The sequence below is a fragment of the Aulonocara sp. 'chitande type north' Nkhata Bay genome, linkage group LG4, assembly GCF_057382095.1.
Source record: "Aulonocara sp. 'chitande type north' Nkhata Bay isolate Kocher_YH1m ecotype deep benthic linkage group LG4, A_spYH_male_GT1.1, whole genome shotgun sequence".
Lineage (NCBI taxonomy): Eukaryota > Metazoa > Chordata > Actinopteri > Cichliformes > Cichlidae > Aulonocara > Aulonocara sp. 'chitande type north' Nkhata Bay.
Window position 1 is genome coordinate 30,438,543 of NC_141347.1, and position 21,798 is coordinate 30,460,340.

At 39.9% G+C, this 21,798-nt stretch overlaps 1 protein-coding gene across 4 annotated transcripts; it reads right to left on the minus strand.

Moving 5' to 3' along the window:
• Nucleotides 1–1,534: 1,534 nt before the first annotated feature.
• Nucleotides 1,535–21,283, minus strand: fbxl20 (F-box and leucine-rich repeat protein 20). 4 transcript variants are annotated; one of them, XM_086289808.1, is made up of 16 exons: nucleotides 21,267–21,283; nucleotides 17,809–17,974; nucleotides 12,779–12,840; nucleotides 11,894–11,948; nucleotides 11,702–11,776; nucleotides 10,692–10,786; nucleotides 10,488–10,556; nucleotides 10,307–10,402; nucleotides 9,790–9,916; nucleotides 8,981–9,055; nucleotides 8,132–8,262; nucleotides 7,693–7,753; nucleotides 7,511–7,555; nucleotides 7,366–7,422; nucleotides 7,028–7,240; nucleotides 1,535–4,935 (listed from the first exon to the last, which is right to left on the minus strand). In XM_086289808.1, exons 2-16 carry the CDS (start codon nucleotides 17,848–17,850, stop codon nucleotides 4,828–4,830), a joined length of 1,311 nt encoding a protein of 436 aa, XP_086145934.1. In that variant the 5' UTR covers nucleotides 17,851–17,974; nucleotides 21,267–21,283; the 3' UTR covers nucleotides 1,535–4,827. The 4 variants fall into 4 exon arrangements, with proteins under 4 accessions (XP_086145934.1, XP_086145932.1, XP_086145933.1 ...); XM_086289806.1 differs by lacking the exon at nucleotides 21,267–21,283 and adding an exon at nucleotides 18,232–18,354; XM_086289807.1 differs by lacking the exon at nucleotides 21,267–21,283 and adding an exon at nucleotides 18,088–18,107.
• Nucleotides 21,284–21,798: the final 515 nt, after the last annotated feature.

Genomic DNA, 21,798 nt, shown 5'->3' on the forward strand with positions numbered 1-21,798 from the left:
AGAAGAAAGGCTACGAGAGGAAGCCTCTGTTATCACATTCATTATTGCTTCACTCAGAGCCAGAGAACAGCACACAACAGAGTGACTGCTGGAAGTTTTAAAAAAAAGAGAAACCCAAAACAAAAAAGCATTCAGTTTTCTAGTGTATAGCAGTGTCTGCTGTTAAAAATAAACTTAAGTTAAATATCTCGGTGCAGTGTTGTGCTATGAGCTGTGATCTGATCCAACAATGTTTGAACTCAGAACAGCTGAGAGAGCTGAATGAGGGAAACACACACACTCATTTCAATTTTCCCCTCAAAGCTACTCACCTTTCATCCTCCATGTGATACCCCAGGTGCCAGAACACGCCCCGGCTAAAAATGAACATTAAAACGGAGTGAAAACACATTTGATCTCTTACTGATTTAGACACATGAGGAAACAATGGGAGGATGAGAGGAACAAAATGAGTCCCATGCGGCGGAGGACAGATCCCAGTCCTGACAGCGGTCGTCATGGTGCAGCTACAGGACCAGGGCTGCAGCTCTTTCCATCGCATTAAATTGATACAGATTGTTCATCTGCTCCTCCACCTCAGACATCTGAATGTAAGTGCAAACAAACATAGCTGCATGACTTTGCATGCAGTATGTTGTGAGCTCACATTTGAACCCACAGTCACCAATGTGACAATGTTTTTCACTATACCCAACTGCTTGTCTGCATTTGTGATTAAAATACTTTTATAATAAGCTCGATCTCGAATAAAGGATACAATCAGACCTTTTTAAAGACTGTCACTGACTTTGAGGCTCTGGTAGCCTGACCTGAGTCTTCAGATAACTGTTTTTTTAATATATTGTAGAAATGTTATTGTAGCCATGTAGACAGCCTGAGGAGTTACATGTATATATGAATACCTGACAAATTAATTAAGGCATACAGGAAGAACTTATGTCTTTGGATTCATCTCTAGTCACACTAACATTACAGGAAATCAAGAAATAAATTTAGACATGTATTAATGCTATGCTAAACACGAAAAAGTATTGTTCATATTTCAAATGTTTGCTTTTTGCTGTAAGGCTTTTCCATGTTTGGAAGAGACTTTAGGGCACGTCATGTTAGGAGTGCAGGGGTATTGGTAGATATTTAAAAATCAGAGGAGGATTCATTTTATTTCAGTTTCAGGGTTTTTGTGCATTTTGGCTCACGTTTTCCATTATGATTGAAATCAATACCACCTGTATTTTTCCTTTACGACAGCCACATTTACTTCTATTTGACACGTAGCTAAAGAAAAAAAAAAAGAATTAAAAAAAATTATATTAATAATAATTATATATTCCAGTCTGGGGCTTCTAGTTTAACCAGTTTTTTTCCTAACTGAAGCAAGTCAATTACTTATTGAATAATTGATTCAGAACTGGATCCTGAAATAAGCTGAGAGCTGAAATCATAGCAGCAGAGAGGAGAGTGGCTCATTGCTGCCATCTACTGCTGCGATGATAAACCACCATTAACCACAAAGTGAGAACAAGGTGCAAACAACTCTTAATAATATAGGTATATATTTATTCATACGTACATATTCATTTATAATCGGTTAATTGTAAAAAAAAGAAAAAAGAAAAAAAGAGATTTACAGTAATTTAACTACAGTCATTGTCAAAACTTTTTTTTGTTTAAATATCTCAGGTGCCAATCTACCCTGAACACACACCCTCTGCCTCTGTCCTTATCCACAACCTTACTCCAGTGTTTAGGATCAAACAAACGGACCCAGAGCGTAACAGCTCGACTTCTGTGTAAACTGGTGGAAGATCTGACACACGCACACACAAAGGTGTTTTGTTACTGTAAGGGAAAATAAGTCTGGTGTTTTGCTGTGTAGAGCCTGTAGTGTATTTCTGTACCATGAAAAAAGAAGGAAAAAAAACAAAAAACAAAACAAAACAAAAAAAAATAAAAAACAGGTGACAAGTCATTTCTTTTGTACATATATAAAACCTTCAGGAGCAAGTTGAGTACTATTAGTTGTAGTCCATGTTGTCGGCATGCGTTTATGACTTAACTGGTGCACGACGAGGACAAGCAGATTTGACATCCCAGCTCACAGACTAGATTCCCTGACTTTCTTTTTCCTTGAGTTAACAGTCTTAAAACCAGAGCACAGTGACAGAGTGCATTACATTACTCCACTTAGAGAAGACTCTTGGTTCTTCTCTAATCCCCCATAAACCCCATTCAAACAAAACAGATCAGACTGGATTACACTGGATTCATCTCGGCTTGTATTATCCTGCTTGTCATAGCTGTCAAATCGCACGCACGCAGACACACCGAACAGAATCATCACTCTGCATTTTGCGTGATAGATGCCTGTTGCTGAGCACATCAAAACCAAAGCACAGGGGCATTTGCAGGTAATCAAAATTTTGCAGTGAGTTTTCCTGTTTTTGTTGTATTGAAGCATTTGGATAGGTGCATTATGGGACGGATCCCATTTGGAACGGCAAGGCATAAAAATGAAGAAGAGAAAAGCACACTTAACGGGGGGGAAAAGAAAATCTTTCCGTCCTTCTCCTTGATGGAAACATTCAATAAGCAGACCGTACGTCATACATACACGTCATTGTGACCGTTAGCCCTAGATTAAAAGAAATTTAAAAATAAATCTGACTCACATTTAACATTTCAAACAATTGCACTGGTGCGAACACTTCTCCTGGACAAAGACTACACTCTGGACATTAACAATAAACTCTGGATAAAAACAAACTCCATCAGATCAAAACTAAGGACTGGAAGAGGGCTCAAACTCAACTTGGAGACACTGAACTTGTGACTTCAAACACAAACAGGCAGAATCCAAACCACAGCAAAACAGAAAAACAAAGAAAGCTCCAGAGGAAAATCGTGTAGAGGAGAAAGCAGTAAAAGACACATTTATAAAATGAAAAGGGAACAGGAGATAATGAATGAAGCCGGTGCAAGTGTAGGACAAGATAATCCATAAGAAAAGGCGCCAATACTTTAAAGGGCAGGGGAGGGGGCTGAAGTCCATTATAGCCCTCTTTTGTGACAAAAATCATTCCATCATATCTGTCAGCAGGCCAGAGCTGTGCGCTCAAGATTCAGTCAACTTCCTCCACCAGTCTGATCTGGTTGTAACCTCCTGCAGCATCACTGGTCCCAGACAGACTGAGGAGGTCACAGGTGGCAGGGTGCAGCACACTATCACTCCGTCCCCTGAAAGGCCTCATAGAAGTTGAGAAGTCGCAGATGCCACTCCAACATCAAGCACATCCTTCCGCCACTGCGTGGGGTTCACCAGTTCCTCGTCATTGGAACCATCAAGGACTCGAAAACAAGCTTGACTTAATGAAATCAAACTAACTGAAAATAGCTTTACTTTGATTGTTTTCAGTTGGCTTTTTCTTTCCATTGTCCTGGTCTGACACCATGAATTAATGCGGTCGGACCTTTTTTGTTGACAAAAGAGAAAAGAAAAAAAAAAAAGTATCTTTTTAACGTCTTCTTTTGTTGACATGAGCCTTCACATGCCAGCATCAGTTTGTTTCACTCCATATCGAGTACTGGGTCATTTTTTTTTACTCTCCAAAAGCTCCAGCACATATTCTCACGCACATCTGCACGTAAACAAGCATGCTCGAGACTCCTCAGAAAGACTCATCGACGGTAATTTCTGCCCAGTCTCATATCATCATGTTGCTGTTTATCTGGCTTCAACTCTCTGACTCCCGCAGTCCTCACATATTTACATTGAGATTTTAAAAAACTAGAGGTGTTACATGCAACATTTGGCATCTTCTCAAGTCCCCACTTGTAAGCCTTAATTGTCCATTTTTAGAAAAATATTAAACTTTGTCTTTTTTATTTTTCCTCTGCACTATATTGAAGCTTCTGATTGTAACAGAGAGAGACAGAGAGAGGTGAGGGCATATTCGCTGCAAGCGCAGTGTATGCGTTAATTGAAGATTTTTTTTATTTATGTGTGTGTGTGTTGTTAGTTGTTAGTAGTCTTCAATTTTGAGATGCCGGTTTTGCAAAGTGTCTCATCATTGCTTTATTGTAAGTGCAAATAGCTGCAAGTATTCTTAATAAAATAACATTAAAAAAATCAAAGTTTCTGCTGCATTCTTGTGGGGATGTTGGCAGTTAGGTGGCTACATCGCTGCCCCTCTTTTGAAATAAACAGCCTGTAGAACCAAGCGAACACTGGTCGTACTCAAGTGCAGTTCCTGTCTAGAGGTAGCTGTTGAGTTGACCTTTAAACACTAAGGGAATTGTGTTTGGGAGTTTGAGTGGGATCTTTCAGCCATGTTTAAAAGCTCAAAGTGCTTGATAAGTAAAAAGCTGTAATGGTTTTCCGTTTGAAAGACGGACTCATTCGTTAGGATTTTTTGTTGTACTTCATTTGATGACGAGTTAAATCCCTCAATGGTGATAACATTTTTTAAAACATAAAACTTCTTTGTAATACTGGTGTGTCCACTGAACACAGCCCACGAATGTCCTCCAAAAGTTAATCTGTGTAAATGTGTCTCTTCACTTGAGCTTGTATTAAAGCCTATTGTATATGTTCTGTTTGTGTGCAGTGGTAAGATTTAAGAACGTTTTGGGGAAGGTTACCCAAGATCCTGTAGTGTTGTTTGGCTCTCTCCCTCTCTCTGCAGCTCCAAAAGGGGGACACACCAGCATGTAGTCTGTGACAAGGGGCCAGGAGTGGTGGGGGGGAGCAGGTCAGGGGTCAAGTGACTGGCTGCAGGGAGCATGTACGAGGGACACAGCGAGAGGGAAGAGGGGGCTGTTCGCTTTACATCATAGCAGGACACAGCAGCGGCAAAACCTCTGACGGCTGCCCCCGACTGAGGGGGGTGGAGTGACAGGAGCGAAGTATGCATGCACTTTGATGTTAGGCAGATGAGTCTGTAGTAAAAAAACATAAACGAGAGAGAAACAGATGGAAATGTATTAATCGCTCGTACAAATATGTGGAAAGCTGTTCTGGAACATTTAGTACACCAGTAGCTATAGCTTTGCTGCAAACCTCAAGTTTATTTTTGTTTCAGTAATCAAAAACGATGTCAAACTGCTGTCGACACAGTCAGGCTATGTCTGATTTTCATTCAAATTCAAAGACTAACATAGGATTCAGTGAAGTCTGACTTGATCTGGACAGAGTGTTCACTCACTGCTGTCAAGGAGACAGTTTGTTTTTCACAGCTTAAGTTTTGATTCATCACTTCATGTGGGTGGATCGATGACTCAGACAGAGTTTCATTTGGACAAAATGCATGAATCTGTGTTGTCTGATTCCACCCTCTGCATTACATCTATACTTCGTGATCATGCTGATGAGGAGGAAAGGTTAGAGAGCACCAGTCTAACCTCCTACATCAATAGTGATAGTAGTTTGCATTTTCAGCATTCTTCTGTAAAAGGACAAATGGCTTGACTGACAAAGCAACTCTAAGAATGCAATACCTTTGTGGTAGTGTTTGTGCTCTTGCTACACAGCATTGTTTACAAAGGTAAACAACTAAACATCCATAGTGGTTTCACACAAGAACTCTGGACAATGTCGGGAGAATCAAGTCCAGACATTGTCTTTAGTTGTCCTTTTCCTTATACATTACACACGACAGGAGTTGTCTGTTTTACTTGTTACAACTACTTGAAATATTCTGTATGCTTTTTACAAAGCCTGGTGCCTGGGTAGAGCATACACCAGTGACAAAACTCAACACACAGGTTAATCACACAAACTTTGTGCTAGGTAGTTAAATGTCTGCTCTAGCTGAGACAGACATTTGGATTTTAACAAATGATGTGAAAAAAAAACAAAACGTTTTTTTGTTTGTTTGTTTTTTACAAAAAAAAATCCTGTAAAAAAAAACAAAAAAAACAAAAAAACTACACACCCATCCCATGATTCAATAAATTGTTGAACCGTCTTTAGCAGCAATAAACTGAATCAGTTGTTTTCAAGATGACTTTATTCATCTCTAACATTGCTGAGGAGGAATGTTGGAGGAGGAATGTCGCACCCTTCTTTACAACACTGCCTTTTTTATGCACAGCTCGCTTAAAGTACGGCCACAGCATTTCAGTCAGGTTTACGTCTGGACTTTGGCTGTGCCTTTGCAACACCATGATTCTTTTCTTTTTCAGTCATTTTGTTGTAGACATGCTGCTGTGCTTGGGATCATTGTCCTGCTGCATGACCCAGTTTCAGCTCAGAGTTAGCTTTTGGACAGATGGCCTCACATTTGACTCTAGAATATGTTGGTATACAGAGGAGTTCATGGTCAACTCAATGGTTGCAAGGTGTCCAGATCCTGTGGCTGCAAAATGTTTAAAAGTTACATACTGCTAATATGCAGTACTTTGTTTCCACCATACATGCTCACGCTGATCTTATCTGAAATTCTTCCAGATGCCTTGTGATTTATTCAGACGCAAATCTGCAAACCTAAGCCATGCTGCCTATTTTTAGAGAGAAAAGGCTTTCTACTGGCAAACCTTCCAAACAAGCCATGTCTGTTTAGTGCTTTTTATTTCTGCCCAATTGTCCTGTCATGAACATTGAAAATGCTTACTGAGACCTGCAGTGTCTGAAATCTAGTGCTTGGGTTTTCTTTGCATTGTGTCATCTTAGTGAAAATTGACTGGAACGTCCACTCCTGGAAATACCATGAAACATCACTACGAACTCTACTATGAAACATCTGCTTTCATAGTGGGGGTCACATTTGCTGATGATCAGTTAAACAAGTGCATTTGACTCGCAACACCCGGCTGCTACTTACTCAAGAAGAAGCAGTAAGGATGTATTTAGGGTTTTTTCCCCACAGGGCTGCTTACAGTCCTATGAAAATTGTGTTTTTCACAAGTGTGGTAAGATTTATTCAGTCAAAAAGAAATTGAATACATTTACATCAGCAGTACAATTTGTGTTTACCATACATTCTGCAACTGAACAAGCACTTACTCATTACTCGCAGCCCACACAACTCACCCTTAGTCTCTTAATACCGGCGCGAGTGATCTGCTGGCAGTCATAGAGCTCGATGCGATCCAGACTATGGCAACTCTTCAGGTGCTCCAGTGAGGCATCTGTGATCAGGGGGCAGTTGTCCAGCTCTATCACCTCCAGACGGTCGTGAGCACAGGGGCCGCTGCCGAGGTGTCTGATGCCATCATCAGTAATCAGCTCACAGTGGGACAGACTCTGCAGGAACATTGTGGTACCAATACAGATGCTCTATTACTAAACTGTCTATGAAAACAGCCATGACATTATGCTTGAAAATGCTGCAGGAGCAAAATATGTTTAAGTGGCAAGCACACACTTACCAGGACTTGCAAACGGGGGCAGTGGATAGATAACTGGATGAGTGTTCCATCTGTGATCTGATGCAAAAGTGAAAGAAACAAAATTCTCTTAAGCGAAGAAAAGGAGAAAACAGTTCAACCATTATATACCATATTGTTTATTTACCTGCACACATTCTTCTAAATCCATCTTCTCAAGCTCGTGACAATTCTATAGAGAGAAATAACAGAGAAGAAAAGAGATTGCATAATCACTATGGATTTATGCATTTTAAAGGATTTTGTTGGATCCAAAGTTCTGCTTGCCATTTATCTGCAATGCAACCAAGAGGCAGACACCACACTCACCCTTGCTAATGTAGTGAAGCCCACGTCTGTAAGCTGAGAGCAGCGAGCCACTTCTAATATTCTAAAAGGAGGAACACAATGAAGAGTTATACAGTTGAAGGATCACTTAGAGTCCAAAATTTTGAGTTATTTCACACTTAAAAAGGTAACTGGCTCTACAGTCACAGGCCTCAAGATATCTGTACTGCAGACGGGTCAGTGTAATATCTTTTATTTCCATTCCATTACCTCAATCCTGCAATCTTTAAGCTTAAAATGAGAATTCAGGTCTTTCTTTTTGGAATTTGAAAGCGTATGAACAGTCTCCCGAACATCAGGCAGCCAGGACAAACACTCTTGAAACAAAGATTAGTTGGATTTTTATGTAAAACAAATTAAATATTTTGCAGTTTCTCGCAAAACTCAGAACAAAGTTTGATGTGTAGGTGTGTGACGTCACCTGAGGCGGGGGCAGTTCTGTCCCAGAGCATGCAAGATGGCATCTGTGATGTTGCCACAACCTGACACACACAGAGACTGCAGGCGGTGACAACCCCGGCAAATTGTGATGAGCCCCTCATCTGTGATCTGCTGCTCACAGAAAGACACAGTATGTGTTTGTGTATGAGGGAAGTGAATCAAATCAACATCCACTGTGAAATGTAAAAACATGCCAGGCAAAACTTCTCTGTGTTGTGCTCTCTGGTAGATGTGCAAAAGCAAACAGTGTACAACCCTGTGTCCAAAATCAGTTATACAAACTATAACGAAAAGCAGAATAATATCAAAGTGTCAACTTCATATTAATATGAAAGCATCACTTTCTTTGGGATGCTCTTTATTTACTAGGTTAAATACAAACAGTTTGTATTTAACCTAGTTCTGTTTTTATTTTTAATTACCCTCTTTTCCATTTGAGCATTTACCCACCACAACCGTCAAGAAATATTTAATCAAATTCATAAAGAGCATACATTTTAAAAAATTAGTTTTAACAATTGATATGGTGTCTTTCTACTACTGTCGATATTGTTGTAAAATGATTAAAAGTAACACATTTTAGTTTTTTTATTATATTGGTATGTGGTGTTTTAGAAAACTCATAATATACATGTTAAGAACAGGTAAAAGAAAGCTTGCTTAGAAAAAGAAAACAAAAAGAAAGCTATAGTGAAACGATGACAAAAATCAAAGACGAGATATGAGACGAGAAAGAGATGCAGAGGGGACTAACTGGATTGTGTGAGCAGGCTTTAGGGTCTGGATGTCCGTGTTCTGTGTTTCTTCTATTCTTGTTAAATGTACTTACTGAGCATGTCTGCAAGTTCAATGTGACCAATTCCGGACAGTGAGCTCCGATATGCTTTAGGGCCTCGTCTTCTAGCTGTGGAAAAGATTGGGAAGCATTGGGAAAGAAAACTGATATCTCAATAAGGAATTTCATAAGAGAAAAAGACTAAATCAGCGCAGACTGTTCTTTTTATTTATTTATTGGGTTTTTTGTTGTTTTTTTTTTTAATCCAATGTCTGTCCCTGATGGTATGCTTTGTTGCATGGGAAAATTTTTCTTTTATGTGTGCAGCTGCCACTTTTTCTTGCAATAAATAAGAAGAACTAGTGAAAGGGAAGATGACAAAAAGTCTAAGATTAAAGTGGACCCTATTCACTACAGTGTTGACTGATAGAAAACAGAGCACCTAAGAAGTCACTACTTTGACTTATAAAAAAAGTTTTATAATAATAATGCATTGGATTTATATAGCGCTTTTCAAGGCACCCAAAGCGCTTTACAATACCACTATTCATTCACTCTCACATTCATACACTGGTGGAGGCAGCTACAGTTGTAGCCACAGCTGCCCTGGGGCAGACTGACAGAAGCGAGGCTGCCATATCGCGCCATCGGCCCCTCTGGCCATCACCAGTAGGCAAGTAGGGTAAAGTGTCTTGCCCAAGGACACAACGACCAGGACAGAGAGCCCAGGGATCGAACCGGTGACCTTCCGGTTACAGATGCGATTCCCAACCCCCTGAGCCACGGTCTCCCCAATGTGTTCAATAAAATGTTACACAGAATGAAATTGCCAGCAACTTATTATAACATAATCACGTGTGTACCTGGGTGCAGCCCTTGAGGAAAAGACATTTGAGACCAGGGCAGGAGCGCACCAGGGCCTGGATGCCATCCTTCGTGACTTGATCACACCAGGAAATGTTCAGCTGCTCCAGCAAAGGACAACCCTCACTGAGAATAGAACAAAGAAAAGGGTGAGCAGCGGAAACTTGCAAAGAATGAAAGGTGCAATGACAATTAGGGGAAATGTTAAATGCATAACAAAATTGAAATCTTCTCACATTATTCGTATCTCTTCTGTGACTTGTGTAGGTTTAAAAAGAAAAAATGAATCACAGCCAACAAGTAGTACATAGGATTGAAGGGACTTATTAAGCTAATTTCCGGCTTCATATATTTATTCTGGAACTCAGCTAAATGGTCATGTTTAATAGAAGGTATTCACCACTGTAACATTATGTTTGAGAGGGACAAAAAAGAACAGACATAACAGGTTCACTTTGATATATGTGCTTTAAAATTAGTGGGAAAACAGCATATCAAAATAACAACTGGCCATACCTGAGCGCTTTGAGTGAAAGGTTGGTGATGGAGGTACACGAGGCGAGGTCCAGGTGCTTTAGCTTTGGACAAAACTTACTGAGGCTATTACACGTGCTGCAGAAGAACAATACAGTGATAAAAAGTGTATTATGATATGTTAGATACATTAACCGCACTGCTGCATGGACTGTTACTATACCTGTCTGTGATCTTGGTGCAACCGTTCAGATTAAGCACCTCAATGTTCCTGCAGTTCTGTGAGAAAGTCCTAAAGAGAGAGAGAGAGAAAGAGAAAAAGAAACATTTGTGTGATATCAGTCATTCTGCACTTCTCTCATTATCTCCCCTCAGGGTCTGAACTAGTATGAGAATTTCAATTAGGCGAGGTCCTCACTAAACTCACCTCAGGGCACTGTCACCCACACCCAGGCAACCCCGCAGGCTCAGCTTCCTAAGGAATCCCCCACATCGCTTTGAAATATTCTCCACCACTCGACCCTGCAACAAAAAGAAACATACTCTTTCTGCTGTATTTGTTTCTACAGCACCTTTAAAGTACCGAGTATAAAGTGACATATAAGCTGCGATCATAAAGTTCACAGACTCCACCTAAAACAAACAAAGATGACACACATGGTTTACATTTGGCTCATTTACTCTTCAAGATCAACTCCTCTTGCACTAGAAAGCCTCCCAGCCATTTTTACATTGGTCTCTTAGAGTTCATCGCAGGTCACGTTCGCATAAACCGCATATCTGCGATTTCTCTGTGGATCTCAAAACTGACACAGCATTAATGTGTTCTGGTGGTTAGAAATTGTTCTGTGACTCACAGACCATGGCTGCTTATAAGGGGAGTACAACCAGGAGCATACTGGTCATTATTTATTTATTATTTTTTACACATTGATGGGGTTGAGAATTCATCTTGCAGGGTTAGACTGTCAAAGTGGAGTTCTACTATTCCCCAGAGCTGTTCTATGGAGGACATATGACTGAAATAACCTAAACTGTGGTACTAAAAATGCAGTTTTACACCATACCCAAACAGTTTTCACCCACAAACCATCCTGCTCATCAAATTAGTCTCTGACTTCATCATCTTCTTCACAATTAAAACTATGTTGATACTGGGATAGGCTCAAACCTAGGGCCATAGATGGTTATTGATACACCCAAGGAGATCCAAACAAACTGCAAGCTGAAGATCCAGTGAAGGTGATAAAAGTGGAACTTCCAGGCGGGGCCCAAAAAACATAGCAACTGCACTTTAAGGGGCACAGTTCTGTGTAAGAAGACTACCATGAAGGGCAGATGGGTCAAATTTGAAGCATGATTTCGTTTTTAATATTTGGAGTTGCAAACATTTATGATCGCATCTGTTAGTAATAAGATATAATGAAATGAACCAACTTCAATGTCCCTCTGAAAGTCAAAGAGGTCGATTCGTTGCCAGTTGCTGCCATCCAAGGCCAGAACATTCCAGGACTAAAAGCAGGGAGCGGAGGGGAGTGGACAGAAATTCTGAGTTATTTAGCATGCACACGCAGAACACATACTATAACTGAAACCACACACACGCACACCTTGTGAACACAGACTCACCCGTGAGACCTGGGCACAGCGACAGAGTGTCACCACATCCAGAAAGGAGAAGATTCTAGAAGACAGACAGGGACGGTTTAGAGACCATGATCCCCGCTGCCAGAAGCTTCCTCTTTACTGCCCTCAACGCAACCCTGTGTGTGCTTCCCCTAACAGCAGAGTGGTGTTGACTAAATCAGCTAATATTGCTTTTACTGTCATCAAAATACATTTCCCTGCTTGCAGAACAGATATGTTTTCTTAAAGTGAGGTCCTGACGGGGAAAGCATTTCTTTCTAAGGAATATAGTTGGATACCGATTAGAGGATCCTACAATGCAGCAAAAAACTGAATTGGGGTTGAAGCAGGGATGCAGTGAGTTGCAGCAGTCTGCCAGCCTCACAAATCACAGCACTGCACCAGGCCAAGCAGCACAGAGTCAGCAGCCGCAACACAGACAGCTTGGCTGGCAAGGCTGAGGTTTGAGTTATGGCCTTCATTTGCTGTTTGCTAAGAGGCTTGTGAGCACCCCCCCCCCCTTTTTTTTCTCTCAAATCAATTTAAAAGTTTTATAACCACGAGCACCTGTTTGTAATTATGCTTTTAGCACTGGTTGAGCAGTGGGTGTGTAGAGCCAAGAGAAATTGGCATCCTAGTGTTTGGAATCTTTGTTTAAAAAGGGCAAGTGAACATAAACGATATGATTGTGAGACACACAATATTTGCGTGTGTTAGGGTAACACACAGAGGATGGAGGTGCTGCCTTTGAGTATGATTTTGTGCCGTAGTAAAGTCATGAATGTGACTGTGGAAATTTCAACATGCAAATTTTGCTTTCCTCAAAAAACAAACAATAAAAAAAAAAAAAACTGCAAGTAAGTTAAAGTGCATCAAAACGTCACTCACCTTAGCAACAGCTCTTTAGGTAACTTCTTATTGATGACTGCCTCGTCACTATTTGTGAACATCTAAAAGGGTGGAGAAGATAATATCAGTCCTGGAGGCTATCACAAAGTGACTGGGGCCCCTTTCATCCCCTCTCCTCACTCAAGGACGGCCCCAACACATAAGCAAGGATAAAAGATCATAATCTCATCAGCTGAGATGGATTCAATGTCAATTCCCAGAAAACACGAAGGGTGACAGAAGATAAACTAACACAGGCCACAGCGAGGTGGGACTTTGTACTGTCAACTACAAGGCTGTGATGGCCTATGCTTTCATCTTATCTTTCCTGCATGCATATCCGTCTTAGTACACGTGCTACTGAGTAAGACCCAGTGTTCAAAACAGTAAGTACTGAAACTTTAAACTGGAATTGGTTACAGTACCATATATTTTTGTGACTCTAAGACAAATAATTCGAGCTTCAGCAAACAGCTAAATGGGTTTCCACACAAATAACTGCATGCTGTGTGAGCACAAATTTGACTCCAATTCAGAGAAAAAAAGTCACAGTAAACAAAGAGACAATAAATTTGCATTTATTGAGTCCCAGCTACACACACCCTTCTTACTGAGGAATTTAGGGTTCCCATAATTTGTGGGAAATGATACTGTGCTAAATCACTGAATGCAAGATGTTGAGACAATGGTCCTTGGAAACACGTACTCAATCACAACAGGATGAATGAAGTAACATCTGGCTCAATCCATTTTTCTCCAAACATTCAGAAAACAAAACGTTTATACCAGGGGCGGATCTGGCTTGTAAATAAAAAGTGGCAGAAGGCACATGTTAATTACATGAGGTAAAAGATTTATGACAAGATCAACAAGGTGTTTGTCAATTCTTATTTGCACTACTTGATAGAAACAAATACCACCAATTCCAAAAAGAAAGATTTATTTACCCCGTTTTAACAAAGGGAATGATTTAAAGGTCCCAACAGAGTTCTATTTTGATTATTGGTGTGTATCCTGAAGCCACACAATAGCGTCAGATTTTGAGGGACGTGCACATAAACCCATTCATCAACTCACAAAAACAGACTGTCACGTCTGCCAGTTGAAATTGAGGCCTGGATCTTTACGAAGCACACAAACGCGCACACACAAATAAGGCATCTTGGGGTCAAAGCTGTTCTATGTCTTTCTGATAAAAACACAAACTCTTTCTCAAGCTGCACACACACACACTCACACAGCTGTATGCGGGGGCTGCCTGCCAGCGCAGACGTGTAAAATTTTGAGGGAGTAAGAAGGGACAGACATTTTCTGTTTGGATTTGGGGCAAATTGACTCTGACAGCACGCCTTCCAGAGCGTTGCTTTCTGGCCAAATAATCCAGGGCCGTTTCAAAAGAAGCAGATGTCCGTGGTCAACAGCCACACACAGTACCCTTTTGTAATCTACCATAAAATGATGCAGTATGAATGTGACCATTATGTTTTGGCCACTGCTCAGTTATAAACAGTAATGCAGGGGGTTAAAACAAACAAACAAACAAAAAACAAAACAAGCTGGGTGTTCTGTAGTTTGTAGTAAACCACTGCAGAGGCAAAGGGTAATTTTATTTTTAGGAAATGTGTAAATATTCCTTCCTGGTAATAAATAATTAAATCCTGGTCGTTTGATCGATAGGAGGGGCTTATATTTGAGTTTTAGGTTATTATTGCATACATGCACTGATTGAATTAGGCACAACTAAATATGGTGAAGTCAAGGAACCTGTTTAAGGTCAGAAATTTAAACCAGTTTAAACCTCCAAAATAGTTGTTTACATACTCTTTCTAATTAGTGAATACAATGAGTGGCCATTTAAGTATCTATTTTTCCAGTCTGTTGGGTGGTCTTTTGTTAACAGAATAAAAGTGCAACAGCTCAGTGCTTGCAGCAGAGCTGTGTATTTAACACAACTTCCTTCCCTGCCTTTCAAAATAAAACACTCACTGGCAGACTGCATTTTTGATGACTTACCAGCCAGCATATTTGGTTTCAAGCTTCTTATAACTAACCACCAAAACCTAAAAGCTACTGAGCATACCATTTGTTAAATTTGCTTGGAATTATAATCCTAGGTTAGTGAACAACAAAGGCTTTGTTTAGCTCATATCATAAGTTAAGCCCAACTGATAGATTACTTGGCCAATATCATCAACTGACAGTAGCAGACGCTGTCGATCCCTGCCACGGTGTGACCACACTCCTATCGCCAATTTAGAATGACCAATTAACCCAACTTCCATTTCTCTGACCTGCAGTATCTGTGAGCCACGGGGGCAAACGAGCAAATTCCACACAGAACCCAGGGCCTTCTCACTTTGAGATGACAGTGCTAAATGTTGCACCACCACAAACCACTTAAAAAAGTCAAAAACAAAAAACAACAGCTGTAATTTACAAAGCTTCACATAGTTTGTCCAGCTGAGCAGCTTCATTGTTTAGAGCAGTTTCGATCCTTTTTGCAGAATCCCAGCCCTTCCCCATTCCCAAGGGGTCAAAGACTGCAGATATGTCAACAGCTAGAGTCTCACAGAGATACATTAAGTGTCCTTTGGCAATGGCATGAGGTTATAGGAACAAATATGACACATCATGCTTGCCACATATAAATGGTTGTTGATCTGAAAATATTTTACTTGTTATATATTCTATTTATAAGTATTTTGTAAATATTTAAAACTATACTTATTTTTCTTTAACATATGCATTTATATTTCAGATTAGTCTTTACCTTATCAAGATACCAGGTTTATTTTAGATACATATTCCTATTTCTGTTACATTGACTTTAGTTTTTTAACTGTTGTAACTGAAGAATTTCCCCAAATCCTGACTTAATATTTACATCACATCTTATCTTAGCTTGTCTTAGTGGACCCCTTCACATAGTGGGTAAGAACAAACAGGACACAAACTGCAGTCTTCTGGATGGCAAACATCTAACTTTGGACTCAGTTTGTCACTCAGCATCTAATATTGTCAGGATTGGCATTGGTTCCTTGAAACACCCAAGTACAACTTGTATGTTCAATGGGATCTGATGGAACAGTAGTAGCTGATGCCCCCAACGGATCAGATCACGGCTAATCATTTGCTGGTGCAAAGTCCAGCGGCATCTTCACTTTAAGTTATTATCTAGTGTTTTGAATAGACTGCTTAAAAGTTAATAAGCAATGAAAACATCCATTTTCATACTGCTGGCTGATATGTCGATACCCAGATTTTTTATTTTTTTTATTTCCTAAAAATCAGATGTACGTAATCAGATGTATGTATGTATGTATGTATACACACACACACACACACACACACACACACACACACACACACACACACACAAAATGTAAAATAATTAGGCCCAGTCATATCTTAAAGCCTTCATAGTACATTGTTATGCTTATGTAGCATTTTGTTCTTAGACAGCAGGCTTACTTGTGTTTCCTGGAGTTTTTAAAAGTAGAATAGGAAGCAGAGCCTTCAACTATCCAGCTCCTGCAACAGGCTTAGGCTGCTGGGTGGCTTCCCATGATGCACTGACCATTTCCTCTTCACTCATTTCTTTTCACCCTCCATGTGTCCATACACCACAACTGCATGTTGGCAATTATTAAATTCAGCTTATCTCCCATAGTTTGCCTTTTCTGCCATCTCTCTCTGCTCCCACAACTGGTCACAGTGGATGGCTGTCCCTCCACGAGCATGGTTCTGCCAGAGGTTTATTTCCCGTTAAAATTCAGTGTTTCCTTCCCACTGTTGCCAAGTGCTCCCTCATTGGTGGTCATATTATCGTTGGGGTTTCTTAAAAAATTTGAAGATCTTTACCTTACAATATAAAAGTGTCCTGAGGCAACTGTTGCTGTGAATTGGTGCTATAATAGATCAAATGTCTTCAAGTTAAAAAAAAAAAAAAACAAGTACATAAATTTGTGAACTACACAAAACAACAACAAAACACAAAACCTTAACTACAGAATGTTTGAAAAATAGAAACTTTTATCTTGAAGGCAAAACATCGCCATTTCCGTTTCTCCCCTCTCCTAAATCCAGATACCTTTAAACAGCAGCTCCGCCGCAGCTGTCGGGCCAGAAGGTAACGGCCTGAGTCGTCAGCTGTTCACCGTTAAAAATAAATAAAACCACACACACAAATCCCACGCTAACTGGGGATTAAACAACATCAAATGCTCGGGCTATACAGGCCAATGTCAGTGGCCGGATACATTTGTTTGTATATAAGTTCGCACCAAAATATTGAGCTACGCTTGCGCGGCTGCGACACAAAGTTTATGGTAATAGCCTTGCATTGGGGGGAAAAAACCCCCAACAACGACACTGTAGGTAGACAGCGTACTTTTGAGACGAGTGTAGGTTATGATGTGTGTTACACTGTAATAGCTCGGCACTATTTTCAGATATTTTGTGCTAACACCGGGTGCAGGTAGCAGACTGAGGCCACCACCGCCGCAGCGGCTATAGATATAGCATACATAACGAGGTCTCAAAAGAGAGAAGGGGGGAACATAACAATCCTGCATATGAGGATAATTTTAAGCAGCTTCTTTTCAAAGTGAAACCACTAAATCCTCCACTTCTGCTCATTATGTTGACGTGTGTCGAAGCTTTCCTCGGCGTGCTCTCTGTAGCCTCATTGTCTTTGTTTTGACGGCGCAAAGGGAAACGAGGACAACGTTTAAAGAGCACTCAAAATGCCTTGAAAGTGGCTGCGAGCAGCACGTCGGCTTTAGTGGAAAACACTAACGTGCGTCCTCTCCACGCCAGGCCTCGACAGCCTATATGTTGCTTGAACAACACAACAGTGTTTGACCTAATCCCAAATACTGACTGCGGAAGCTGCATCAATAGCCTCCCCATAAGCGCAGTTTTATAATAATTATAGCAACAGTCAACACGCAGGCCCGGATCGTAGCGGTTATATCGGCTATTTTTAATGTGTCTCAGTGACTGTCAGTTAATGGAAATAATTAACTCACCTCAAACCGGCTCCGCGAAACACCATTTACCTCCTTCCCCATGTCGGACGCTGGTAACCGACTCAATGGATTCGGTGTAGGCGCAGTAAAATGCAGATACGGGCCCTCTCCACGATTATCATGCTACCGTCCTCTCGGTAGCTCCGGTGGTTTGATGTATTTTGACCTGTACCACGAACCACAAAACCTCTTGTTACCGATAAAAACAAAATATATGGGTTACGAGCAGCAGCCAGCCAGCCATAAGCCACTTCTCTTATCAGCTCGATTCGCCCTCACCTCCTCCTCCCCCTATAAGCACAGCTTTCTTTCCATCCACACAATAGCCCGACAGCAGTGGGGCAGACTAAAATTCAGCCGGTACAACCCCTACATCCATAATAAATAAATAACATTAATATGAAAAATAATAAATATAATGACCTTGCTCAGTGCGCACTATTTCTTGCTCTCTGACTGCTCCTTTAACCAAAGCTCACAGAGGAGCAAATATAAATATCAAAGTGGGGTGTCAACCATTTGCCCGCACACGTAGCATGAATACCTATCGAGGGTTTGGGGCCACATGTGATAATTAAAAAGTTAGATCAGACTTAAAGTTCATACAGACTTTGTGAGAAAACATAGGCTAAAAAATTATGTTTCTCTTATAGTATGAAACAAAAACATCTAAAGTGAAGTGCATGTCTGATATGAGCACTGCCACTTTCCACTGTATTAAAAACAGTATTAAAACCAGAATAGAACCTGTGAGTTCGGCATTTTATTAACTATCAGTAACGGTTAACACTCGTTTTTAGATTATTCTATCTCATCTGCTGTTATTAAACATTCCAACTTTGTTATTGCAATAGGGAAACGCCACTTCCTCGTTTCTCCTCGGGCACACCCCTCGTCAACAGCGGGTCCAATCAGCATCCAAGGACGACAGCTCGTAATACTGCGTCATCGTAGAGCGTAAAACTAACACGCCAGACAACACTGAGCATCAATATATTTATAGCAAAGCTAGTGATAGCTAATATGTTCCCTTAATTTCTAATACGCAAATAGTAGTGTTTGACTGGGGTCTGGTGCTCTGTAACTTTAAGAAAACAGCTATTTTTAATTGAACAATTATCTCCTGATGCCCCTAAGGATAAAGAACCCCCTTTTAAAGTGTGTGTAAATAATATACTTTTTTGGGGGGGTTTTAATCCCAAGGTTTGAATTTGAAGAGGACCTTTGCATCTTTTGTTCTTTACTCACTGGCCACTTTATTAGATACATCTGTTCAACCGCTCTTTAATGCAGCTATTTAATCAACCACTTGCATGGCAACAACTCAATGCATTTAAGCTGCTAGAATTGTCAAGTAGACTTGTTGAAGTTCAAATTTATCATCAGAATGGAGAAGAAAAAGTTATTTAAGTGATTTTGTATGTAACTTGGTTGTTAGTGCCAGACAGTCTGGTGTGAGTATTTTAGAAACTGCTGATCTACAGGGATTTTCCCACACAACTGTTTCTAGGGTTTACAGGGAATGGTCCAAAATAAAGAGGAAATATCCAGTGAGCAGCAGTTCTCTGGGTGAAAATGGCTTGTTGATGTCAGAGGTCAGAGGAGAGTGGCCAGACTGCTTCAAGCTGTGTGAAAGGCAACAGCCACTCAAATAACCACTCATCACAACCAATATATGAAGAGCAATCATGAATGCACAATACATCAAACCTTGGAAAAATATTACCTGGTCTGATAAGTCTTGCAACATTTGGATCTTTGGATGTTCTGATGGCTGCTTCCAGCAGGATAACATGCCATTTTGCAGAGCTCAAATAACTGGTTTCCTTAAATGACAGTGAGTTCACTGTACTCTAACAGCTTCTAGAATCAACAGATCTCAATCCAATAGAGCCTCTTTGGGATGTGATGTATAATGATGTATATCATGGGTGTGCAGATGACAAATTTGTAGCAACTGTGAGATGCTATGATGTCAATATGGATCAAAACGTTTTCAGGATCTTATTGCATCTGTGCCATGAATAATTAAGGCAGTTCTGAAGGCAAGTGTCTCAGTACTGGCAAAGTGTACCTAATAAAATCACTTATGAGTGTATATGCAAATGTGTTAAGCTACAAAATACACACTCAGAAAGAAGTGCACTGTAGAAGACAATTTTATCCCTAAAGGAATAATCCAAACAAATGTGCCCTCTAGTACTGTTCATTGGACCTCAACGTTTTAATACTGTTAATATGTAATTTGTGGGAGCTACCTGGTTTCCTATTTCAGTTACAGGTAAGGCATTAAATACCCGACTAGCTTTATTCTGTCTAGGTCTTGTATATCAGTGACATAGAGATGCAGATGATAGTACTATTTTCGAACAGAAATAAGGTCGGGGGTTCAACCTCTTCCAGGCATTTTCTTGATTTTCTCTGGTCCAAAGAGAGATGCTTGTTATGTTAATGGAGTAGTTCTCAAACGGTGTGTTGTTACCAGGGAAAAATGTTGAAGGTTTTCTGAAGTGTGGCATTAAAAAAACAGTTTGACAACAGAGATGTCAGATACATGAAGCTCTGAATATTAAGGAAGACTAGAAAAGAAATAGTGAGTTCACATAAATGAATTCCAAGTATATGAATGAAAAGTAATATAAAATATGTTTATATACCCAATTTTACTAGTCTTTTAAAAGGTTTGTTTTTGTATTATCACATTATATTACAAAATTATCACCCAAAACTTGCCCTGTGAAGTACAAATCACAAGTGTATAAATAGGTACCTGCTGTCAAAAAAAAAAGATGTTCGACTTTCATGAAAAGTTCAGGATGAACACATTGGGGTTAACTTTAAAGTTTAGCAAGATTTACATGTAAGATAATCGGTAGGTTATCTGTAGTAGTAGTTAACGGACTTTAGTTGGATCTAAATGAAGCAGCTAGGGTGCCTTAACACTGGCTGCACCGCAAGCTTTGTGTGTGTGTCTGTAGCTTGAAAGAGTTTGTGTTTTTACCAGAAAGACAGAAAAGTTTTGACCCAGAAATTCCTTATTTGTGTGTTTTGTAAAGATCCAGGCCTCAATTTCAACCAGCAGACATGTCAGTGTGTTTTTGTAAATTAAGTGTGTGTGTGTAAATGCACTTAAATATAGCATTGTCCTTAAAAAATCTGAAATATCTCTGCTTAATTATTCATTTCATATCATATACTTTAAGTGAAACTGTGATTTGTGATAACTATTTTTTTCAGTAAGATAAAGTACAACTCTCTATTTAAAACTATTCTGTGTACACATAAACCTGAAAATCCTAAACCACAGATACCCACAGGCAAACTGACATATGTCAGCCACAGGGCAAGAACAAATGCTGTTTTTCTTTCATGGCAGCTTTAGTTCATTCACTGCCTTCCAAGTGACCATTGTCTGATTGTTGTATTGTTTAAGACATGTAGATTTCTATTTATCTTACCAATACGCAGAATGCTGATCCATCTGCTGATGTGGAAAGTACTAGTATGGAGACAAGCCCAACATAAAGTCATGCTTTGGTTGATTTCTCCTAAACACTTTGCAAGATCTTCTTTTCGCTTCTTTTTCCTACTAGAGCATTAGTTAAACACAGATTTCTCTGGGGTAACATGATAAAAAACGACTACATTTTGAAAGACGCCCACCTAAGACTGGACCTCATGCTTATCTTGTGAAGCAGATCTTATTAAAAAGACCTTACCATGTAAGTTAATGAACCTTAGTAGTAGGTTAAATATGTTGAAGCTTTCAGGACCCAGAGGCAGTTGCCTGCTGCCTGTTGATAATAAGACTTTGCTCTATTAGCTTTGCCCCAGTGTCTTCCTTTTCTGTTCCAACAAGCTCGACATTTAACAACCCATCATGAGCCTGGCATCTAACATGTGTGTTGATTTAAATGTGTTATCTGAAACTTGAAAAGTTTGTAAAAACGTACTTTTGCTAATTAATACACATCTCTTCATTTTACGTCT